General features: G+C 50.9%; 9 protein-coding genes across 9 annotated transcripts; 6 read left to right on the top strand and 3 right to left on the bottom strand.

Moving 5' to 3' along the window:
- Positions 1-1,595: 1,595 nt before the first annotated feature.
- On the top strand, positions 1,596-3,221 carry PMZ80_002755 (uncharacterized protein; the record flags this gene model as incomplete). Its single annotated transcript, XM_064871187.1, has 1 exon — positions 1,596-3,221. The coding sequence occupies one exon, from the start codon at positions 1,596-1,598 to the stop codon at positions 3,219-3,221; it is 1,626 nt and encodes a 541-aa protein (XP_064733640.1).
- A 701-nt stretch (positions 3,222-3,922) lies between these two features.
- PMZ80_002754 (uncharacterized protein) lies at positions 3,923-4,711 on the top strand (the record flags this gene model as incomplete). Its single annotated transcript, XM_064871186.1, has 1 exon — positions 3,923-4,711. One exon carries the CDS (start codon positions 3,923-3,925, stop codon positions 4,709-4,711), a length of 789 nt encoding a protein of 262 aa, XP_064733639.1.
- A 270-nt stretch (positions 4,712-4,981) lies between these two features.
- On the bottom strand, positions 4,982-5,507 carry PMZ80_002753 (uncharacterized protein; the record flags this gene model as incomplete). The annotated part of the gene is made up of 2 exons (XM_064871185.1): positions 4,982-5,349; positions 5,438-5,507. The coding sequence occupies 2 exons, from the start codon at positions 5,505-5,507 to the stop codon at positions 4,982-4,984; spliced, it is 438 nt and encodes a 145-aa protein (XP_064733638.1).
- Positions 5,508-6,607: 1,100 nt separating this feature from the next.
- On the top strand, positions 6,608-7,669 carry PMZ80_002752 (uncharacterized protein; the record flags this gene model as incomplete). Its single annotated transcript, XM_064871184.1, has 2 exons — positions 6,608-7,051; positions 7,100-7,669. 2 exons carry the CDS (start codon positions 6,608-6,610, stop codon positions 7,667-7,669), a joined length of 1,014 nt encoding a protein of 337 aa, XP_064733637.1.
- Positions 7,670-8,209: 540 nt separating this feature from the next.
- Positions 8,210-9,640, top strand: POA1 (ADP-ribose 1''-phosphate phosphatase; the record flags this gene model as incomplete). Its single annotated transcript, XM_064871183.1, has 1 exon — positions 8,210-9,640. The coding sequence occupies one exon, from the start codon at positions 8,210-8,212 to the stop codon at positions 9,638-9,640; it is 1,431 nt and encodes a 476-aa protein (XP_064733636.1).
- Positions 9,641-11,188: 1,548 nt separating this feature from the next.
- Positions 11,189-12,744, bottom strand: PMZ80_002750 (uncharacterized protein; the record flags this gene model as incomplete). The annotated part of the gene is made up of 3 exons (XM_064871182.1): positions 11,189-11,932; positions 11,988-12,152; positions 12,202-12,744. 3 exons carry the CDS (start codon positions 12,742-12,744, stop codon positions 11,189-11,191), a joined length of 1,452 nt encoding a protein of 483 aa, XP_064733635.1.
- A 2,677-nt stretch (positions 12,745-15,421) lies between these two features.
- PMZ80_002749 (uncharacterized protein) lies at positions 15,422-16,383 on the top strand (the record flags this gene model as incomplete). The annotated part of the gene is made up of 2 exons (XM_064871181.1): positions 15,422-15,775; positions 15,829-16,383. 2 exons carry the CDS (start codon positions 15,422-15,424, stop codon positions 16,381-16,383), a joined length of 909 nt encoding a protein of 302 aa, XP_064733634.1.
- A 633-nt stretch (positions 16,384-17,016) lies between these two features.
- Positions 17,017-18,775, bottom strand: PMZ80_002748 (uncharacterized protein; the record flags this gene model as incomplete). Its single annotated transcript, XM_064871180.1, has 2 exons — positions 17,017-17,755; positions 17,802-18,775. 2 exons carry the CDS (start codon positions 18,773-18,775, stop codon positions 17,017-17,019), a joined length of 1,713 nt encoding a protein of 570 aa, XP_064733633.1.
- A 341-nt stretch (positions 18,776-19,116) lies between these two features.
- Positions 19,117-20,842, top strand: GWT1 (Glucosaminyl phosphatidylinositol (GlcN-PI) nositol acylation protein; the record flags this gene model as incomplete). The annotated part of the gene is made up of 2 exons (XM_064871179.1): positions 19,117-19,242; positions 19,295-20,842. 2 exons carry the CDS (start codon positions 19,117-19,119, stop codon positions 20,840-20,842), a joined length of 1,674 nt encoding a protein of 557 aa, XP_064733632.1.
- Positions 20,843-21,108: the final 266 nt, after the last annotated feature.

Below are 21,108 nucleotides of genomic sequence, written 5' to 3'. Positions count from 1 at the left end.
AGTAACATGTTAGTCCAAATACCTGCCTACCCGACTCTCGAGAACGTCAGCGAAGAGATACAGGCCATCCTTTAGGTCGGTCGATCACCACTCGCATGTTCCCGGGAGAATGCCACTTTGCTCTCATAATCACAGCAGCAATCTCAAGTAGATACAGAAGCTCGAATAAGTAAGAATAGCTCTATCACTAAGATACCCAGAGATAGAGAAGGGGGGCTAAGATGTTCTTACTCTGCTGCGCAGCATGGCTAGCAGCTTGGGAATTCCAGCAAACCGCCTGACGCTAACACCCCCTGGTTCGAGAACCAAGGTGTGGAGGTACAAGAAGTTGCCTACCCGACTCCCAACGGCGTTTGTAAAGAGATACAGACCATCTCTTCAGAGAGCCGATCACCACTTACATGTCCGTGAAAGAATGCCACTTTGCTCTAATAGCCGCAGCAGCAGTTCTGAGCTGCCACAGGAGCTCAGACGAGCTGAGATTTTTCTGTCGTTGACATACCCAGAGATGAAGCAAGACGACCACAAATGTTCGTGCTCTGTCGCACAGCCTGGGCCAGCAGCTTAGGTTCTTAGGGACAATCCGCCTGTCACTAGATGCACCCTGACTCATAAACCAGGATGCACCAGCTCATTTGAAAAAGCCTACCCGCCTCTCAACGACGTTGCGAAAGGATGATCACCACTTACATGTCGCTGGGAGGATACCGCACCCTGCCCTGCTGTCGACAGCTGCACTTCGTCACAAAGGACACGCCATGGAAAGGGTAACCGCTTCTTCATTTGCTGAGTAGCATGGAAGGGATCTTGGGACTTATGGATGGCCTCTGAAGCTCTGATGCCACCTTCTTCAAGGAAACTGCGGACAGTATGCAGCGCCAAGATAGCGGGCCCATGTTCGTATATACCTAAGTGACCTGGTTAGTAATGAGCTTCGTAAGGATCGACCGTCTACCGCGTCCGGTCGCAGGAGGATAGCGCCTTTGCTTAAGAGCTATATGAAATGTGAAATGATCTGATCGAATGGTTGATGTCATGCTGCCAATATTCTGAATTCGCAGACCGCAGTGTAAAGTGGGAAGAAGAAAGGAAAGAACGACTGCTGCTGCAGCAAAAGCTTCTAATCGAAGATAAATCACGTGACATGCTACGCGTGACAATTGGAACCTTGCACTTGCGCGTCACGAAAGTGTCAACACGAATAGTGCTTTGATCGCTGCCATGTTCGAGGGTCCGCGTAGTGCAGCTGCTGGATATAGGCGATTCACTCTTATCATTGACAGTGACATCGTAGTCATGAAGGCTCGATGATTGCGATGAAGGGTATAGCTGCTACGGTAGATCCCACATGCAGTTGTGGCAGACGCGTCGGAAGGCGGACAGCCTGAGGTTTGTTGAGCTTCCATCGTCCTGTACTGGCATAGCTACCCAACTAGAATGTTGCATGCAATAGGTCCCTTCCCTCACAACGACTGCATTGGTTTTGGCGCAAGCTCGAAATCAACTTTGTCCTGTGCGAACAACTATATTCGCGGGGCATCCTTGTGTCTCATTTTTGACTAGGTGAGGACTACGAGTCTTTTCATGAGTGAAAGATGTTGCGACCAGTGGCTTCTCCTGGGGGTCACCATGTCGCGTGGATCACACTGAATGGCGAGCTTCAGATCGCTGTGCTACCATCCGATGGCGTGCAAACTTCTAAATCAACGACCCTGAGGCTTGCACCGACCATACGGACGCTGCTGCCCAAGGTGCGTTTCATGCGATGGTCTAATGCTATCTATGTCGACTCTGTTGCTGGCGATACGGAGGATCTAGTCATGTCAACTACTACTGTCACACTGAAGCTCATACTTGCGTCCGACTACAGGGTCGTTGTGCTAGAGCTCGACACATCTGGACGTAGTTCAAGCTCGATAGAAATGCTTGGTGTACGCATGGATGTGGAGTTCCCGGCGCACCATGGTAAGATATCCGCCATGGATTTTGTGTTCGACCATAACTCAGCCGTCGTCCTGTTCGACGTTGCTCCCCACGCTTCTATCCTGTCGCTAACCCAAGCGCATCGTAATGATATACCGAACCGGAAGTTTTCCGCGGCTCAGGGGTACGCCATAGCACAACGACGCAGCAGTGCAGAGTATGATCCCACAACGTCGGTACTTGCACTGCTCGTGCGCGATAAACACAATGACGAGGTTGTGGTCATGGAAAGAGGTATCGTCGTTTCCACATTCAAGCCAGATACAATAGATGCACAAGGCATTATGTGGTCTCCTGATGGAAAGCCGATGCTCATGGTGTGGGACTCTCCTGCATATGGTACGAAGCTGAATTTCTTCTCCGCTCTAGGACACCCATTGAAGCAATTGACCATTGGTTCGGAGACATCCGTCCCCATGGGACTTAGCATTGACTTCTCAGGCACGGGGGTTAGCGCTATTGAATGGATTAGAAAAGCAGGCAGCCGGAATGTGACTACGCTTGCTGTCGGAAATGGTTCAAAGCAGATCTATCTTCGAGCTCAAGATTCTCAATCTCTCACCATCACGTCACGGTCCTTCCAGCATCCTACAGCTTTGAACAGCTCAAACACGACGATATGGCAGCATCTTGGCCTCGGTACCTACAGGCCAGTAGAAGGCGTGTGGGACATTGGAACAGACAGCGTTGGTGAAGTCGAGCTTGTGGCCATTAGCCCTGATGGCCAAAGAGTTGCTTCTAAACTATACGGATGTCCAAACGTAATTTTCATCTGGTGCCCCCCCGAAAAGGCTGTGTCTGCAGCTATCATTTATGACAAGGAGGTCCGCCAGCTGGTCTGGGACGGCGTCTTTGGGAGGCTGATTATCGTGACTGCAGACAATACCGCAAGTTTCCATTACTGGTACGATGTGAACGAACCACCGCTTCAGGTCTTCCCTTCCCGCCTGAAAGGTTTGACGTCGAGCAGGTGGGCAGGGCAGCTGTTGCGCAATGAGTCTATATTAGACATGGGTAAGTCGTCTTCGGCGCGGTCATTCTTCATGATGTCGAGCACAAATTACATTGATATCGTACACCTGGAGGACCCCAGCTTTCCAAGCGTCTTCGAGACCAGCAGTCCTGATCGCAACGAGTCGCGTCTGGACTTCACGCAGGCAAGTAATGGAACGGATGGACGAAGCATGCAGCCTGCAAGCTCTAGTCGGGCCTCTGCTGGATCATCAATCTTTTTCTGACCACTCTCGTTCAATGCAGATCCTATATTCCTGTTGAGGGCGGATAGCGCAGGTTGGCTACCGCACAAGGCAATGTACTCGCATCCAACCGTCCTCCACGCGGGATATCAAGCGAGCCACTTGCTACAACACTGAGGGGCACGCCAGTACCCTGTACAGAGCAACTACTAGAAGAATGTCGACCTACATCTTACGATCAGGCTTGGTCGATTCGCAAGTCTGCGAGGAGTCTAGACTACTTGAACCTCATACTTGGGGAGCACGCCAGTCCTCGTTGCCTGTGTGTATACCCAGCCATCTTCATATTCGGGGCGGAGCCATCTCATAGCAAAGTTTGGAGACACCCGCACATCTTACCGTCCTCGAGCGTTGCGGTCTTGGTTTCCATGCCCACCGCACGCTCAGCACCCGACATTCAAATGCCGTTCAAACGCCGAAGTGGGGCATGTCCGCCCGCGTCAGAAACATTTCTCTATACGGCAGGCACGCCGCGAGTTGCGTTTGTACCTCCATTGGCGAAGATAAACAGCGCGAGGAAGTTGCGACTGACCAACATGGCGAGCCCATACAAGAGTCCTGTGTCTCTAAGGCAGACTTCCAAATCCATAGACCCTACCTGAGACGTCTGTCACTACCTATTATCGACACCGGCGACCTGTACGAGCAACACCACATTTTCTGCGAAGAGGATCAAGCACACCATGGACGCCCTCACAAAAATGTTCTCCCTCGAGGGACGAACAGCCGTAATAACAGGCGGCACCCGTGGCATCGGCGCCGCCATGGCAATAGCACTAGCCGAAGCAGGCGCAGACATCATCCTCATCCAAAGAGACGAATCAAACAAGCAAACACACGATACCATTACCTCCCTCGGGCGCAAATGCACGATTGCAACGGCTGATCTAGCAGATCAGTCCTCGGTCTCGAAAATAATACCCGATCTCGTCGCGGCAGGTCACAACATGGATATCTTACTTACCTGCGCCGGCATCCAGAAACGACACCCAGCACACCAGTTTCCCGACGATGACTGGAACAACGTGCTACAGGTCAATCTAACGACCGTATTCACTATGTGTCGGGACTTCGGCGCCTACCTGCTCTCCAAGCCTGAGCCGCCAGCGGGCAAGAGCAGGGGGAGCATCATCAATGTTGCGAGTCTGCTCACGTACCAAGGTGGAATCACGGTGCCGGCGTACGCAGCGAGTAAAGGTGGGATTGGGCAATTGACGAAGGCGTTGAGTAATGAGTGGGCGGCTAAGGGGATTAATGTTAATGCTATTGCGCCGGGGTATATTGATACTGATATGAATACGGCGTTGATGGCGGATGTGGAGAGGCAGAAGAGTATTCTGACGAGGATACCAGCGGGACGGTGGGGTCAGCCGGAGGATTTCAAGGGTGTGGTTGTTTTCCTGGCTGGTGATGCGAGTCGGTATGTGAGTGGGGAGATTGTGAATGTTGATGGGGGGTGGATGGGGAGGTAGAAGAGCCTACGCGTTAGTCAACGAACAAAGGGTTGGAGGAGCATTATGCGTGGCACAATTATGATAGTTACAGCATGGAAGCAGATATGCATATCAATACATTGTGATTGAGAGACTGCCGGCCTGTTGTCGCTAATTGCACAGACCTTTACGCCTGAATGTCACGCATAATTCAGGGTCTTCGGCTGCTCACTTGTCCCTCACGACATAGTTGTCTGCACACGTGTTGCTTCCTGCCGTGTCATGAGAGACCGGACTCGGATGTGCCACCTAGTTCTTCTTGCTTCCCAGGTTGTCCTGCACAGAACCACCAACGCTTCCCTTGTCGGTAAACTGCTTTCCAATCGCACCCTCAGAGCTGAAAGGTCCACCAACAGCCTCACCCACGCTACCGATCTTTCCATCAGGCTGGAATTCCTTGCCAATTGCACCGTCCTTGTCGAAGACTGATTTGGACTCGGCCATCTCTTGTGCTTTGCCGCCGACTGAACCCTGCTGTGTGAATTCCTTGCCAACCTTGCCGTCTGCGGCGAAGGGGCCACCGACTTTCTGGGCTGTGCCACCGACTTTGCCTTCTGTTGTGAATTCTTCGCCGACACCGCCTTTGTTGGCGTCGAGGGGAGATTTATCGGCCATTCCTGGGTGATGAGTTAGTAAAAGTTGTTGATGATTTGTGATGCTAGACTACGATTCCTCGAGAGTAGAGTGGCGTGCACAATAACTTACTTGGTGCAAGGACAGAGAACTGTCTTGTGGTGTTTCGGAGGGGTAGTCTGGCGAATCGTGTTAGAGACATGGTTGATTGATTGTCGGTTATTGGTTGTGATGGTAAGAAGAGGTGTACCTGCGGTGACTGAAGTTTATGAAGGTTATTCTGAACGTAATGTTTCCTCGCTACAGTTGCTTGCAAACAGAAGCTTCAATCTAGCTGTCATACTTGAGTGACTGCCCTGGAGCACGAGGCGTTCTATGGCGTAGGCCACTGACGTCAAGGAAAGGAGGAGCTTTCCCTTGCCAATCGGAGTGCGAGTTTGAGATCTCGCGCTATCAGAGCTGGAGCTTCGTCTTCATGTTGAATCCAGGTTGACGATGAAGACTTTGCTGAACTGAGAAAGTGCTACATCATGCTTGGATCTCAGCTTCTAGAGCAGCTACTTGAGAGCTCAGCATCTCTGTGGACTGAGAAATGCTCTATCTCTTGAAGGGCGAGACATGCGGTGTGATAGAGTTACACAGCAGAAAACCTTCGGGGTAGAGCTGCTCTCACAATACGAACGATCCCATACTCACGCTTGGGTTTGCACCGACCTCCTCGAATAATGTTAGCCGTAACGAACAGATATGAGTAAGCAAGGTAAGGCCCGGCTGACCTTCCCACTTCTACGAATTAGCGCTGTACGCGTGCGCGTGAGGATGATTGTCGCGTCGCAGTATCAACTTCGTCTTCGCTTGTACCAACATGTGCTACCTTCACTTTCTGTGAGCTCGACACAGAAATGGTGAAGGTTGCAGCCCCGATTTTGGACGGAGCAATCCAGAATGCCTGTATAAGGTGGACACCATCGCTCCTGCTGAATCAAGACTGTACCATGGGGTGTGGGAAGGTAAGATCATGTTATGCACCTGCCACGGGAAGCAGCATACAGCTCATCTCCTTATCCATGTTCGATGGTCAGACTGCGAACACGCTCGTCACAACCTCGATGCTTTGTCTTATCGACCAGCGGCTTCTTGGAGAGCTCTTTCACTAGCTCATTTCTGATTGTTCTTTTTGGTCGCAACATTGCTGTGCATTTGTTATTCAACCCATATTTTCTCTGGCAACTCACGCTCCTCGTACGGGGGATCTAAGGCTCGCAGCACTCTCATCTTACGTCTTGCGGTCGCGACCCAGAAATGGTATCTGATCAGCCGGACACTTCGTATGAGCAGAACGGTAATGGTACCCCATCGACTGCGAGTCGCATCAGGCCAGCCCCAGTCGAGAACGCTTTCCCAACGCCTACACCACCCAGGAGACAGGAGTCTCGACGATCCGAGTCTCAAAGGAGCGGTCGACAGTCTCCTGCGCCAGGCCGACTCTTCCTGTTCGGAAAATCATCGCCTGCGCCAAAAGAGCACAAAAGTGTTGAGGCATTGAGATCTAATGTGTCAAGAGGAGGCAGCAATGGTCTATCAAGTGCAAGTGAGCTTGAGAAGTCGTGGCAGAGGAAAGAGCTGTCGAAGAGGACCAGCTTATTCTTCGATCAAGCCTTCGCAGTCAGAGAGCCATACAACTCGGCAAGAGAGCGTGTTGCAAGGGATGCGATGATGGTGGCAGACTTGCGGACTAACTGCTGTGTATGTATCCCTGAAAGCTTTAATGGTTCATGCTAACACAAGCTACAGTTGGAAAATGAGCAGACCTTTCTTAACGACTTTCTTATGTCTATCTCGGAGACCTACCACAAGCCTCCAACCAACATCATGATCACCACTACGACCGATGCACATATCATAATTGGGGCTTCAACCGAGCCAGCGTACCTGCTTACACTTACAGCTGTTTCCGCGGAAATTGCCTCCGTCAAGAATATGCGGGCCACATCGAGGTTACAAGCCTTTTTGTCCGAGAGCTTGAACGTCCCACTAAGCCGAGGAGTGGTCAAATTTGTGACAATCAAGGAGGAAGACTTAGGCACGAATGGATCGACTGTGCGCGAAGAGATCGACAAGCTCGAAGCAGAGGAGAAAAGGATTAACAGCTTGAGAAGTAGGCAGAGCAACAGGGCAAGCAAGAAATCAGCCCTGCCGAGCACGTCCGAGTATGGAGATCTCGAGCAAAGCAGGTCTGACACGCCCATATTGCTGCCAACCTGTATCGAGCCTGATGAGGAGAAGCCATACCGTACTGAAGTCTCGGCTGGTAAGATGGCACGAGGGAAGAAGAGTATCATGTCGTTTTGGAAAAAGGGTTGACTACGAAATCTTATACGCACAGCATTTGGCGGAGATTACATGGGTTACAAGAAGCATAAAGATAAAAACTGGTATGAACATTGCAGTCGGCAGGAGCTTGGAGAAACCAACCGATTTGGCATTAACAGGATACCATTACAGCAGACACGATACAAGAAATAGTGGTTGGAAGCAAGGCGACGGCGAGGTTCTCCACGCCGTACGATGTCCGATCACACCACAATGAGACGCATAGGTACTTTGCATGGCATGCCATTTATGCTACCTAATGATGTGTTGAGCTTAGTCTGTCCACGACATCCTCACCACACTCACTAATGTTCTCGTGAACGCCCTTCTCGCTATCAGTTGCGTCAACCAACCATCGCACCTGCCAGATGTGCTATTGCCTCGAGGTTTGCACTTGCTTCACTTTCACCTTAGTGCCTATCTACGCCTACAAGTATGTGTTACCTCCGTAAACCGCCATTCTCATCTCTTCTCTGGGAGCTCACATATCACTTACAGCTTTTGTTGGTGACAGTAATCTATTCAATCAGCATGTCTTATCAGGGGTTTCCAAGCGGAACTGAGCGAAATGAGTTCGATGATCTGCTAGAAGAGCAAGAGGAAGAGCGGCCGTCCCACAATGCCATAGATGCGCCTCGGGATCGTGGTCCGAATATCTTCACCGAGCCTCTGCAAGAAGATCCACATGACTATCTGGCAGATCTGAAATTCCTCGCCAACCAACCAAATTATCAGCAGCCGCAACAGGTCCAAACTGCGCAGCCTTTGTCGGCAGTACCTGTACGCACCTCACCAAGTCTGCCACAGCAGGTTCTGCAACCAGTCTTGTCCAACACTATCAATACCCGATCACTTCAGTCCTCGTCGCATCCTTCACAGCACAAACCACACTCGATTGTCATTCCATCAGAATTACTAGATCCACACTCATCTCCGGCAGCGTATGCACCACAGATCTACTCAGATCCACAGCCAGAGCACTCGCCCTTCGATTCCATGTTTCTGACAGTGCCCGCAAATCCTCACGATAAGTTCGGCGATCCCGCAATGGACGTTGAGAACCAATCCCCAAGACCAACGAAGCGCAGAGCTCCCAAAGATCCTATGACAGCCGGAAAAACACCAGCCGAAAAACGAGCCAAGAAGTCCAAGACTGACATCAAGTCCGATGAGCCACCCTTGCGCCATGCAATTGGTGATATAACTTCAACAACTCCAGCGATAGCCAGCCCATTTCAGATATTAGATACAGATCAAACTATACGCAACCTACCCGACGACTCCATAATCGTCCATGCGACGAACTGCCTTTCCACATGGGGTGCAGGGTTCGCACTGGAACTCCGTAAAGAGTACCGACAAGCCGAACAAGTCTATAAACGACATTGTGATTCATTCATACCTCCAGGAGGAAAAATTGCATTGAGAGACGATCTGATTGGCACATGCTTATTGATTCCTCCGCAGTTCGGATTTGCCAAAGAACGAAGGGTCTGGGTCGCCTGCCTTTTTGCCAGCTATGGCTATGGCAGAATGAGAGACCCCAATCCAGGCGTGGATAGGCCAGACCAAGTTCAAGCAGCTACGAGATCCGCACTGGAGCACCTTCACTTGCAGTTGCGCCAGGTTTCAGAGCGCAATTACAAGGTAATCATGCAACCGCGGGCTTATGGCACGCTCGACTTGAGGACCCTCCACTTGACTGAACCACAGTCCAATATTGCAGTGCCGTCGAGCATTGGGGGACAAGGATCCGAAACAGGCGCAGTTTCAGCAACGTTTAACCAGGACAATGTCAAGAGCAACTTTGTGACCGAAATGCCTCCGCCACCTAAGGACATCTATTCACCCAAAATCTGCCAAGGTAGATTCAATGTGCCATGGGAGATCACATCTAGTATGATCAAGGAAGTCTTTGCTGATTGGCAGAGCAAATGGTACATTCTGCCCGAACCTAAGTAGTGGGGATGCGGATGTGGTATTAGGTACAAATGGAGATGGACAGGGACGATAGAAGTGAGTGGACGATCGAATGGACAATTGTTAATGTGTGCGATGGCGGACTGAATGTTAGCTGGGGGACATTGCCAGAATGTCAGCCCTCGAGTACTGACTTTTTTGTATCAGTCGCGTGGGAGATGCGTTAACTCCCTCAGTCTAAGTAATGACCGATGACTTATTCATGCTGCAATGCTGCATACCAGCCTTGGTGGATGGAGTTTTCTGCAGACGTGTGCAACTTTCCAGATGCTGTTCATCTGGCACCTTCGTTGCTGGCCGTCTTCGTCATCCATCCTTTCTTCACTGCGGATCTTCAATGTACCAGCTGTATAGCGAATGTCATGGGGAACCGAACAGCTCGCCATGCTGTGACGCTCCCATCCGGCTTCGTGACCATACACTCACAACAATGGTCCCCTCTAACACAGTCACAGTCGATCACGCCAACCTCGTTAATATGACCTGCACCGTTTTCGTGCAAAAGCAGGCTGCATCAGTCCGATCAGCATCGTAGTACCAGCCAGCTGTAGGTACTGGGAAATCCCAAGAACGATCAACAGACAGAACTACCACAACATACCTGCGTCGAGTTCCGAAATAATAGATAGAAGTTCATAGCTACAATTACGTGAGGGGGCGGTGTGCCCATGGGAAGAAATTCGAAAGCAATGTGTTCTCATCGATATTATAAATTTATACCAAGTTCGCGATAATGATCAGCCAAGTATTCTCACGGGCGTCCTCCGCAATTAGAGTCCAGAGTACAGTGTTATGCGTCCCTGACGCCTCTTATGAGCATGCTCCAGATCGGCAGTGTACAACATCAGCGACTTCGCAGCCAGATTCGAGAAACGTACTGTAGTAGACGTTGAATGTTAAGTTCCTGGCCATTGATGTTCGGAAGACTCCGTTACTCGGGAGAGGTGAAAAGCGGCAATGTCCGGGCGCTCTAGTACCATTGAAATGGCCTCTCAAGCCCCAGACGAGTACTGAATGAATCCTCGAATCACGACATCTATCGGGATGGGAAATCGTTGATGTGCTGGTAACAAAATCACATCGAACGCCAGTACTTGACCGAATGAACGGTGATTCCACGCACATATACAACTACCGTGGATATGGTTATTACTGTAGAGTACCTCATGTTGTATTGCAAGCATTTGCGAGGATTTATAGCCGACTTGCATATCAGCCAAAGCCGCCCCAGGTTCCCCGTATCCTCGTACCTTTGACCCAACGAAGCGACACGAGGGCATCCAGGATGAGAAGGTCCTTCAGCCAGTTATAACGTGTTCCTTGGATGCACGTACAGGTGTTTGGAATATTGTCATATTTTATGACTTTCTATGACAATGTCTAACAAATAAAAAAAAATGCTCAGAACGCTTTTGTTTCAATGCGCTTGTATACACGCCGCAATCTTCTCTTGACTTCGTCGCCCCTACCACTACCGCATTTGAGCAAACAACCCCGCTTTGCACAGGCTTCGCGCAAGGTCTGAACAGATCAATGCAGCCCGCTTTCACCCGTCTCCGCCATGTACTTCTGACACTGTAACATCAGTTCCATCTGTGCTGAGACCTCGGCCAACCTCCCAATGACCTTCTCATTGCCAGGCACGAAGGGTAATATCGTGTACTTGATACCGGTGTCCTCACAGAACTCGCGGACCAGACACTGTAGCCGCCGAAGATTGTGTCTTGGGACTCTAGGAAACAAATGATGCACAGCCTGGAATTGTAGACCGCCGTGGATAAAGTCCAACCAGGCAGGGCAGTCGACATCCATTGTGGTTCGCAGCTGACGTTGTGGGAAAGACTCCCCCTCTCCAAGATCCGCTGTTGGCATACCCCAGTGCGACAATGTGATCTGAACGTGCAGTGGCATGGTGACGATGTGCGAGATAAGGACGAATGCGATTCGTGTCGGCCAATCTGGTAGGGTGCGCCAGACAAGACAGTAGCCAAACAGGAACCAGTAGCATGCTATACTTGCAATTTCGGCTCTTCGAATCCAGAGGACGGAGCGCGAGGGTTTGGGACCTAGGATGAGATGGTGTATTGAGAGGAGATAGAGATTGAAGCGGGCCACGCCCATGACGGGATAGTACGTGTATTTCTGGTAGCGGACAGCGATGTCGGCTGCCTTGTCCCAGACGTAGGTGAAATTGTAGTAGCTTGAGTGTATCGATTTGAAGAAGGAAGGGCAGGTGGCGAAGAGTGGTACGTTCTGAATGTCTGGATCGTGCTCCTATATGGTTGTTAGTGTCTTGTGCCTGGCAGGTCATAGAAGGCGAGTAGCTCACTGCAGAATTGGTGATGAGATGATGCACATTGTGGCTACTCTTCCACCAGCCGATGGAGAGCCCACAACAGAAGTCGGCAATGAAGACCCCTATTAGTGTATCCTTGACGAAGTTCTGAGTGATGCCTCGATGACCAGCATCGTGGGCGGTGAACATTATCTGGTGCTAGACTCTTGTCAGTACTGGTGTATGTGAACCGGTGTCCATTGCTTACCCAGAAGAGACCAAGCAGAGCAGCAGAGGTCCAGTACCAGCCGTGGACCAGTGCTGTCATGAACAGAGCAAAGATGGAGAGGTATCGAGATAGTTCTTTGGCGTACTCCTGGTACCGACACTCATAATATCCCTCATTCTTGACACGGTCGTGGAGTGCTCTGTACCTATTCTCGATGGCACGTTGTGTCTGTGTGTCTAACGACGGGTAGTCTCTGATGTTGTCGTCCACCTCCCCTCGAATAGTCTTTTCTATGAGTGCTTGGGTAGCGGCATCTCTCTGTGGCACTGCTGGTGGGAGCGGCTTGGAGGATGCAAGGCAATCAGATACATCCTCTACCTCTTGTATTATGGCATGCCGTAGCTTGGCGCCGCTGTCATATACAGCATCATCATTGGATGTGCTGTAAGCAACGAGGGTTGAAGCATCGCTTAGCTCGGAGTCGGAAGTTGATTCTTCGGGGTTAGTGAACACACCCCCTCTTATTGGCGGTGTCCTGTTTGTCCACGGATTTATGAGTTTTCCAATGCGATACTTTTGCATCGAACGGAGAGTGGAGGAGGAATGGTAGCTGCAGAGTATTGGTCAGCAAGGTGGCATAAGATGGGCATGGTTGGCCGCGGGATTAGAATTCCGGCCACAGCAGCATCCGGTGCATCCGAGGGGAATATAACACGTAAGGCGCCCAAATCAACTTCATCTCCTTTTTTACAGTCGTTGTGACCTTCCATATATTCCTCTCACGAGCATATGGGGGATGAGGGTATGTGGGCTTGTTTTTGACAGTAAGAGTGGGCAATTTACATATGAATCTCGTTCGATGCATCACGTCCGACCATATGCAAAATGGCCAGTCGCCCGCCAGGATGTTCGTTTAACCAGCCATCCAGCTGCAGGACTGTTCCGTCGAGTATGACAATCTGTCGACCTTCGAAGAGCAACTTTTCCACCTCTGTCGATGTGAGAGAGCGAAGGTGACCCATTGTTGCTGGGGATATTCGAGTCTGAGGAAGGGTCGTGGTTCAGGTAGGTCTTGTGGGAGGTGATTGTCACAAATTTTGTCGCAATTGCATGTCAAGATAGTCTCTGTTCTTACGATCAGGTTGCACTTTGAATCCGATGAATTCTGACGGTGCAGGAGGGAAACTGCGATGCACGCAACTACTGCCTGATTACGGTGTACGGGCAGTGTCAGGGCTTCTCAACAGTGGGCACCCGCCGCGCGGACGCCTGCACCAGCCGAATTTCAGCAGATGATTGTCACGACACTTGTTTGCTTCTGGCAGAACACAGGGGCAGCGGTCATCGACGCTTGTTCGCTTGCACGGTCCTCTTTTCATAATGGCAAGAAACTGCGACTCTGCGTTCTCTGCCAAAAACTTGGGCCTGGAAGCCTTGGCACTTTGGGGCGCAGCAAACTCAATCTTATCACGCGCATTGGCCACGTTGACTAGTCGCTCCATACCATGGGCGGGAATGCTACTGGCGCCCAGGCATACGCCAAAACAAAATGAAGCTTATGCCACCTCGTGCGAGAAGTTTTGGACGATATCTACCGTATGCTTGGATAGCAGAGCTAGGCATAGTAGGTGGTGGGTCTGGCCCTACGGTATCGTACCCTCTGTGAAGATGGCGCAGCTACATCTCCGCATCCCTTCTTGATATGACGCAAACTTGCAGTGCAAGCGAAAGACCAAAGCTGCGACTCTCTGGAAGCGAGGAGAATTCTACTTCCCCAACTGGAGGACACCAGTGCCTCGGTAAGAGCAATCCTCGTACTGCACACCAGTGCATGAACGTTGGGATAGCGACGTCAGAGGCAGTCCTGAGTGAGATAGGTTGTCGTGGCTGCATCGCCAGGAGGTACTTGAGCGCGTAAATCAAGATCATACCATATGCTCACCAAAGCTCCTGCCGTACAAGGAAATTCTCGCGTCCGTTATGGAACTTTGGAACAGGCTAGGGTCTACAGGGGTGTGGCGCTTACATCTTTTTGGACAGTTCTTCAAGTTTTAACAGTCCTGCGACTTTCCCCTCCCCAACTACTCAAGCTGCTTTTGCCAAATAGCAGATTCTGAGCAAAAGAGTGTAGCGGCGAACTGCAAGACCTATCCAACCGCAAGAGATGCCCAAGACGTAAGTTACCATTAAAGCCACCAAAACATTCCGATTTGCGAGGTGATTTGCCGAGGGTCTTGCCCCAGGCGATCGACGCTAAACGCAATCGAAAGAGCCCCTGACTATCTGGTCTCAATAATAATGTTGGGCTTGGTGCCTGTGGTCACTCAGAACTCTTCACGAGATCTTCAGTTATCAAGGTCATTGTTGTCGATTGTATCCCCTTCGTTTGCGCAATTTTGAAGGACAGTCTCGTTTGAATGGACAAATTATGCTGCATCCGTCATGTTGAGGATAGTGGGTATCGATAATCCTTTACCTCTGTCTGAAACCCCATGCGCTCCCACACTCGAACCCGCAAATGGGCCATTTTGACCGACTGCCCGCGTGGAAGAAAGTGTACTCATACCTGTCTCGGGCTAAAAAGCACCATTTTTTTAAGAGTAATGGCCAGCGTTCCTATCTCAAGAAGCCAGTTACCGCCCAACCTGCCTCAACTCCAATTTGTGCGTAATTCTCCCAGAGAGACAAACGTCTCTCGAGGGTCTGTTCGTCTTCGCTGTACTTTCCCCGTTGAGCCGACCGGAGCTTTTTTTAGGCGGTTCCATGAGGCCGTAACCAAATCTCCGTTGTTCACCTTTTCTTTGGAACAGCAAGTCGCTCGAGATTGTGAGTTTCCGGAACTCAGCAGGTCTCAAACACAGACTTCTTGTCCATATACCATGTCACTCATGTCCCCTTACCTGTTCTCTGGGACACCAGCAAGAAGATTTGGGGTGTTCGTATTCGACACTGTGGCTGAGGCTGATTGACGTCAACACTTTCTTTACTTCCATGCTGAGACACGCATCGGAATAAGTGAGGACCTCCGTTCACCATGGAATGCTAATCCAAGAATCCCTCGTGTCAGGATGAACAGACAACATGAATCCCATAAGCTGACCATGCACTGCCGCCGCGAGTGATATCTGGAACCACAGCCCGAGCATGCGACCAGCCTGAAAGTCAAGTATCGTAGAAATATCGCGATATTGAACCAGAAACCAAAACGAGCAGCTATAACAACGACAATCTATTGACATCGAGGACACAGCAATTCGCCATGTCTTCACAGTCCGACCGCGATTGCGCCAGCGCTGTCGCACGAGGCGGCTACGTCGATCCAAACTGGCCACGACCCGACACCGCAGGCTCAGCATGCATAATCATCTACGGATACGTGCCCAGCATCACCATATGCGCACTCGCACTCGCCCTCTTTTCCATCGCGCTCATCATCCACGGCTGGTTGCTCGTCAAATACAAATCATGGTACTTCATCCCCGTCACCGTCGGCCTGGTCCTGGAGCTGGTAGGCTACATTGCGAGGACGTTCTCGAGCCAGAAGAACCCGTACGCGGTGATTTATTTCGTGATTCAGTATTTCTTCATCGTTGTGGCGCCTGTTATGTTCAGTGTGGGTTCATCATGTGTTGAGCCACTGTAGGTTCCGGAAGCTGACGTGCCCAGGCCGCAATCTACACCTTGATCAGCATTGCGATCAACAGAATCGGTCGACAATTCGCACCGCTGTCGTCAAAGCTCATTCTGTGGATCTTCATCGTCTGCGATGTGGTTGCAACGATTGTTCAAGTCGCCGGCGCAGCAATGATTGGCGTCGCGTACAGTAACGGCAAGGACCCCACAACGCCAAACCACATTCTTCTCGCTGGCCTCGCCTTTCAAGTCTTCGCATTCTTTCTGTTCATACTGGTGTTTATTGCATTCATATGGAGATCGCGTAAGGTCACAACATCCGAGTTCAAGACTTTCGCGGCTGCAACGTTCGTCGCAACGCTGGCTGTGTACCTCAGGACGATCTTTAGGTTGGCGGAGACGGCGGAGGGTCTCATGGAGAATTTGAGCACGCATGAGGTGTATTTCGGTTGTCTGGAGTTCCTACCCATTGTGGTTGCGGTGTATATCTTCACCTGGTGGCATCCCGGTAGATGGCTTGGCAACAAGCACAAGAGAGGCAAGGCGTTGGCTGGTGTCCACGAGAGACTGGAGCTCCAGAAGGCTTGAGCCTCGAAAGGGCCACTAAGGACAGTACTTTGAAACTTTCTTGTGACAGTCAGGCGACACTGGCGTGCTCCTGGGGGTTGAAACAAGTGGTCGCGAGAAGCAGCAGCGAAAAACATATGCAACTGAATTTGATGGTTGATGCACATTCGTGAAGTGTTTCGTTTCATGCCTGAGGAACGCCCCAGTATCTCGAAAGGACACCATGCGAAAAACAAGCGACAATCGTATTCGGCCTGTGTAGCAAATCGTTCCTGACATATGACGATCGAATCAAGAGTCTTCGAGACGTCAATCGGACTTGGATGCCGCATCTCGGTAGGACGCCAGTCCCGAGAAGAGCGCCGGTCATTTTTTGCGTTTTTCTTTTCAAGATACTGGGGCGCTCCCCAGGCATGTTCTGAAGGTCTCTAGGGGAAGCATATTGACCCATGAATTCGTCTATTTTGTGTGCTCCTGCTGCTGCCTCTCCCAGCTGCTTGTGTCAGCCCCAGGAGCACGCCACTACCACATGGGAAGCGGATTCACCCTGAATATGCATTGGCATATCATGATCGATCCACGAGTCTGCGAGACATCAATCTGACTCGGATACCGCATCTGAGGAGGACGCCAGTGCCGAGAAGGAGGACGTAGTTACAGCAGTGGGCTGTCGTAAAGCAATTCCTTCGCCTTGTCCACACTGTACAAATATTCACCTCCGACAGCCCACCTACCATTGAGAATGCCCAATGTGTCACGCAGCAGCATGTACGCATCTAGCGTCCCTGCTTTCTCGCCTTCGTAGACCCGCCATGCGAACGTGACAGTGCCCATATAGAGGCAATTCGAGATGAGTGGTGAGATCGCTGCGGGCCTCAAACTCATGCTCAATCTCAGTTGCAGCGCAAACTTGGCAATATCATCTGCAACAGTCTTGATGCCACTTATGCAGACGGTTTGCAATTCCGCCTCTTCCACTGTGTGCGCACCTCTGTTCGATTCTGTGCAACAAAACGGGTCGCAGAGGGCCATAAGAGCACTATATGCCAGTGCCATTGGCGTTGCATATGCATCTGGCGAGTTGAAGAATTCTTGCTGGAGAAGTTGAATGAATGCTGTCAACGTGCGATGAATATGTAGTGCTGTGACGAAGCGGTCCTCAGCTTCTCTTAAGAGGTCATTTAGGACTGCAATGACCTTGCCGAGGAGATGTGCCGCTTGGCAGGCACGTGCGAATGGTCCTGCCTTGATGCTCGTCGGACTTCCAACGTAGAGCGGCTCGCTACCAGCCATCTCAGCTAGATCAAATTGTGCATCGTCGGCCGGGAGGACCTCGTTGCGAAATGGATCTTCAGTAGCCAGGGCATGTCCGGGCAGGCCGAGATGGATATACCTGGTGATGGTCAGCCCGTTAATATCTAAGATTCTTAGTATCTCACCTGTCAAGCAGCAGAATTGCCCACCACACCCTGCGCAGCTCTTCGAGCTCTGCCCAAGCACCATACCTACGAAGCATCTGCGGTGCGTCTTTGCGGTTGTCAAGTCCGAGAGCCCTCCCGAGAGTCGCACATTTGCCGACAGATAAGTATGCAGCAGGATAGATAGCGTGGCCAATCTCATACGCTGCAATCAGCACATTTGCTTGCAATACTTGAGGAGTCATCACCGCATTTGCTTCCAGTGCCACAGCATAATTCTTGATGCTCCAGTAAGAATTGGTACGCGTGCTATTGCGGCAGTTTGAGCCTTCGTCTGTGAGTAAATGCATAACAGAAAACAGTAATGCCACGTCAGGAAGTGGCTCAAAACCAGGGTCGGTGAGCATGATCTCGAAGCGCTTCTTAGAAAGAATGGGGAACCATGTATGTGTAGCTGTAAAGAAGCGCTCACAGATTCCCTTAAGACCATCAACATTGCCTAGCATTTGATAGATGTCCTCGGGAACTGGCGGCGACGGTCTCGGAATGGACATTCTTGCTTCCTTGAACATTTCATTGTCGAGGAAGAACAAGGCGGGAAACTGCTCGAAGGGATTGGCGTTGACAAGTCTGGCAGCCGGACTGTAGAACTGTCGCGAATGGCATGGGCTGATGGACTGCTGCTGAATTTGCTTGTCTTTCTGCTGAAGTAGAGCTTCGAGCTCCGCAATGCGATCTTGCAATACGGTAGAACGATCTGAGGCAGGAGTGCTGGACTCATAGTAGTTGCATTCTCGCATCATCCGTAAGCATAGCGAGCATTGTGGCAGCTTCTTGTCACATTTCCGCTTCTGCCTTTTGCAAGCCGTGCAAGCTTGGGGAGCCAATTCTAAATCATTCTCGCGTTCCGCCATGGAGTAGGATGCGACGCCTTCGGAGGAGGAAGCGGATGGTGTAGAACCATCACCTCGAACAACAGATCCGTTGATACGCATCTAGACAGTGTGGAAGCCCGCGGCTCCCAAAGACTTTATTTGCTGTATCTACATGATGGCGGCAAGGAAAGAGAAATGGCCTGGTCGATGCCGAAAATGGGCACCCAAACCTATCGAAGCGGGACAACTTCGGGGCTTCTAGGGCACAAGGTGAACCACCAGGGGCTGACTCCAAAGCTTTTAGATATTGCAACTGTGGTCATATCCTGCTTATACTTAGTAGCTTTATATACAAGATCCAGCGCAGCGAACCAACTCCTGCTCCGAGCGTCTCGATCCAGTCATTATTCGTGTGCAATTGATTCACTTGATGACGGCCAACGCAGAAATCTCGAGCCAAGATGGACGATCCTAATCCAGCTGCAAGAGCAGAAGCATTGAGCTACAAGTTACGAAAAGAAGCTTTCGTATCGAACCTATCTGGCAGCTCCTTGACCGACATCAACCTTGTGACACTGGTGGCAGCGGTATGTTGGTCGACATGTTGAATTATGCAAAAACTAAACATGTAATGCTTAGTCAGCAATCTTGTTATGGACGGCGCTCTCTAAACGAGACCTCTTAGGCGACTCGAGCCTTGTCGTATATGCGATCGACTTTCTGCTGAATGTTTGCGCCATATTGTTTGCATTCACGGCATACGCGTCTGCTCCAATTTTTCTTAACCTGGCCCTGATAGTGCCTGCCGGCTTACTCTTGCTTCCTTTGCAGCAGCAAGCACGAAGCAGAAGAAGTACTAGCAAGGCCACGTCAGACGGCACAGCACAGAATGGAGGGACTAGAACCATCCACGCCGACGGGAAGGGTAAAGCTCAACCGAAGGCGGACATCACCCTCCAGCCGGGCACGCTCATTACTCGTCCTTTCCTCACGAATTACCGCGGCGCAATGCTCATAGCTACTTGTCTCGCAATCCTTGCCGTTGACTTTCACGTCTTCCCTCGTCGCTTCGCCAAGGTCGAAACGTGGGGTACATCACTCATGGACCTAGGTGTTGGCAGCTTCGTCTTCAGTGCCGGCCTGGTAGGTGCACGGGCCGTGATTCGTGATGGGCAGCGGTCGGCATCAGCAAGCCATCGGCAAGGCGTCAGTATCGAAAGCAGGATGTTTGCGGCCTGCAAACACTCCATACCACTGTTCGTCCTTGGTATTGCCAGACTCATCTCCGTCAAGAACCTTGACTATGCAGAACACGTCACCGAATATGGCGTCCACTGGAACTTCTTCTTCACACTTGGGTTCCTGCCACCATTTGTGGAGGCAGTTGACTGCTGCTTGGCGTTCCTGAGGGGCTCTGCAAGCACGGGTTCACGATCTAGGTCTATTCGGTATGATGTGGTGGCTCTCCTGATCAGCCTTACGCATGAGCTCGTCCTGAACAATACAAACCTCCTCGCATTCATCCTCATCGCTCCACGGACGCCAAATTCCGATCTACTCACTAAGAACCGCGAAGGAGTTTTCTCCTTCATCGGCTACCTCACCATCTTCCTCAGTGGCCGCAGCACCGGCATCCTAGTCTGCCAGTTCCAAGATGCCACTATCACGAAACCAGCCACGACCAAAAAGGGGGCTTCAGGCACTGAGATCGAGCAACAGCAAGTGGCAGCCGAGCGTAAAAAGGTCGTGCTACCGAATCTTTTGATCCGAGCTGAAGTATACGCTTTGCTCTATCTCGTATCGACTAACGTCTACGCCGCAAACCTCACAGTCTCCCGCCGGCTTGCCAACCTCCCTTACATCCTCTGGATAGTAGCCTACAATAACGCCCAGCTCTTCCTCTTCGCTTTGATTGAAGCAGTTGGCCCACGCTTTACATTCAGCAAGCAGGAATATCACGACTCTGCCTCAGCAGTTGAGATAGCAAGCCCGATCATGCGAGCGTTCAACCAGAGTGGCTTGGCATTGTTCTTAATTGCAAATCTGGGCACGGGAGTGGTGAATTTGAGTCTCGATACGCTTGATATGGGAAATGGATCTGCTATGGCTATGCTATTGGGCTATGCGGGAGTCTTGAGCGTTACTGCGATTTGTATGGAGCGGGCAGGTATCAAGATCAAAATTTGAGCTAATTTCGAGCACTGGTGCCAATCCGGAGGAGTATACACAGGACTGTGATTGAGCAGATGTGCTGAGGAGGCATGAAAGTGCAGCGCTTTCGAATTTCTCGTTCCTTGTTTTGAGGTTACACCCGATCGTGAAGTGTGCGCACAAGTAGCACCGATATCGCCTTGATCTGATTTCAATTCTATGCATTGCTGTTGCTTGCGGGAGCCTAGCTACACCACCTTGTGCCTCTTACTGTCTTCCCTGCGTTCCTGGTGCGTATGGCA

This window comes from Knufia obscura (genome assembly GCF_036327395.1).
Source record: "Knufia obscura strain CCFEE 5817 isolate CBS 148926 chromosome Unknown scaffold_2, whole genome shotgun sequence".
NCBI lineage: Eukaryota > Fungi > Ascomycota > Eurotiomycetes > Chaetothyriales > Trichomeriaceae > Knufia > Knufia obscura.
The sequence above is the reverse complement of the archived record's forward strand: the minus strand, read 5'-3'. Positions and strand labels throughout refer to the sequence as shown.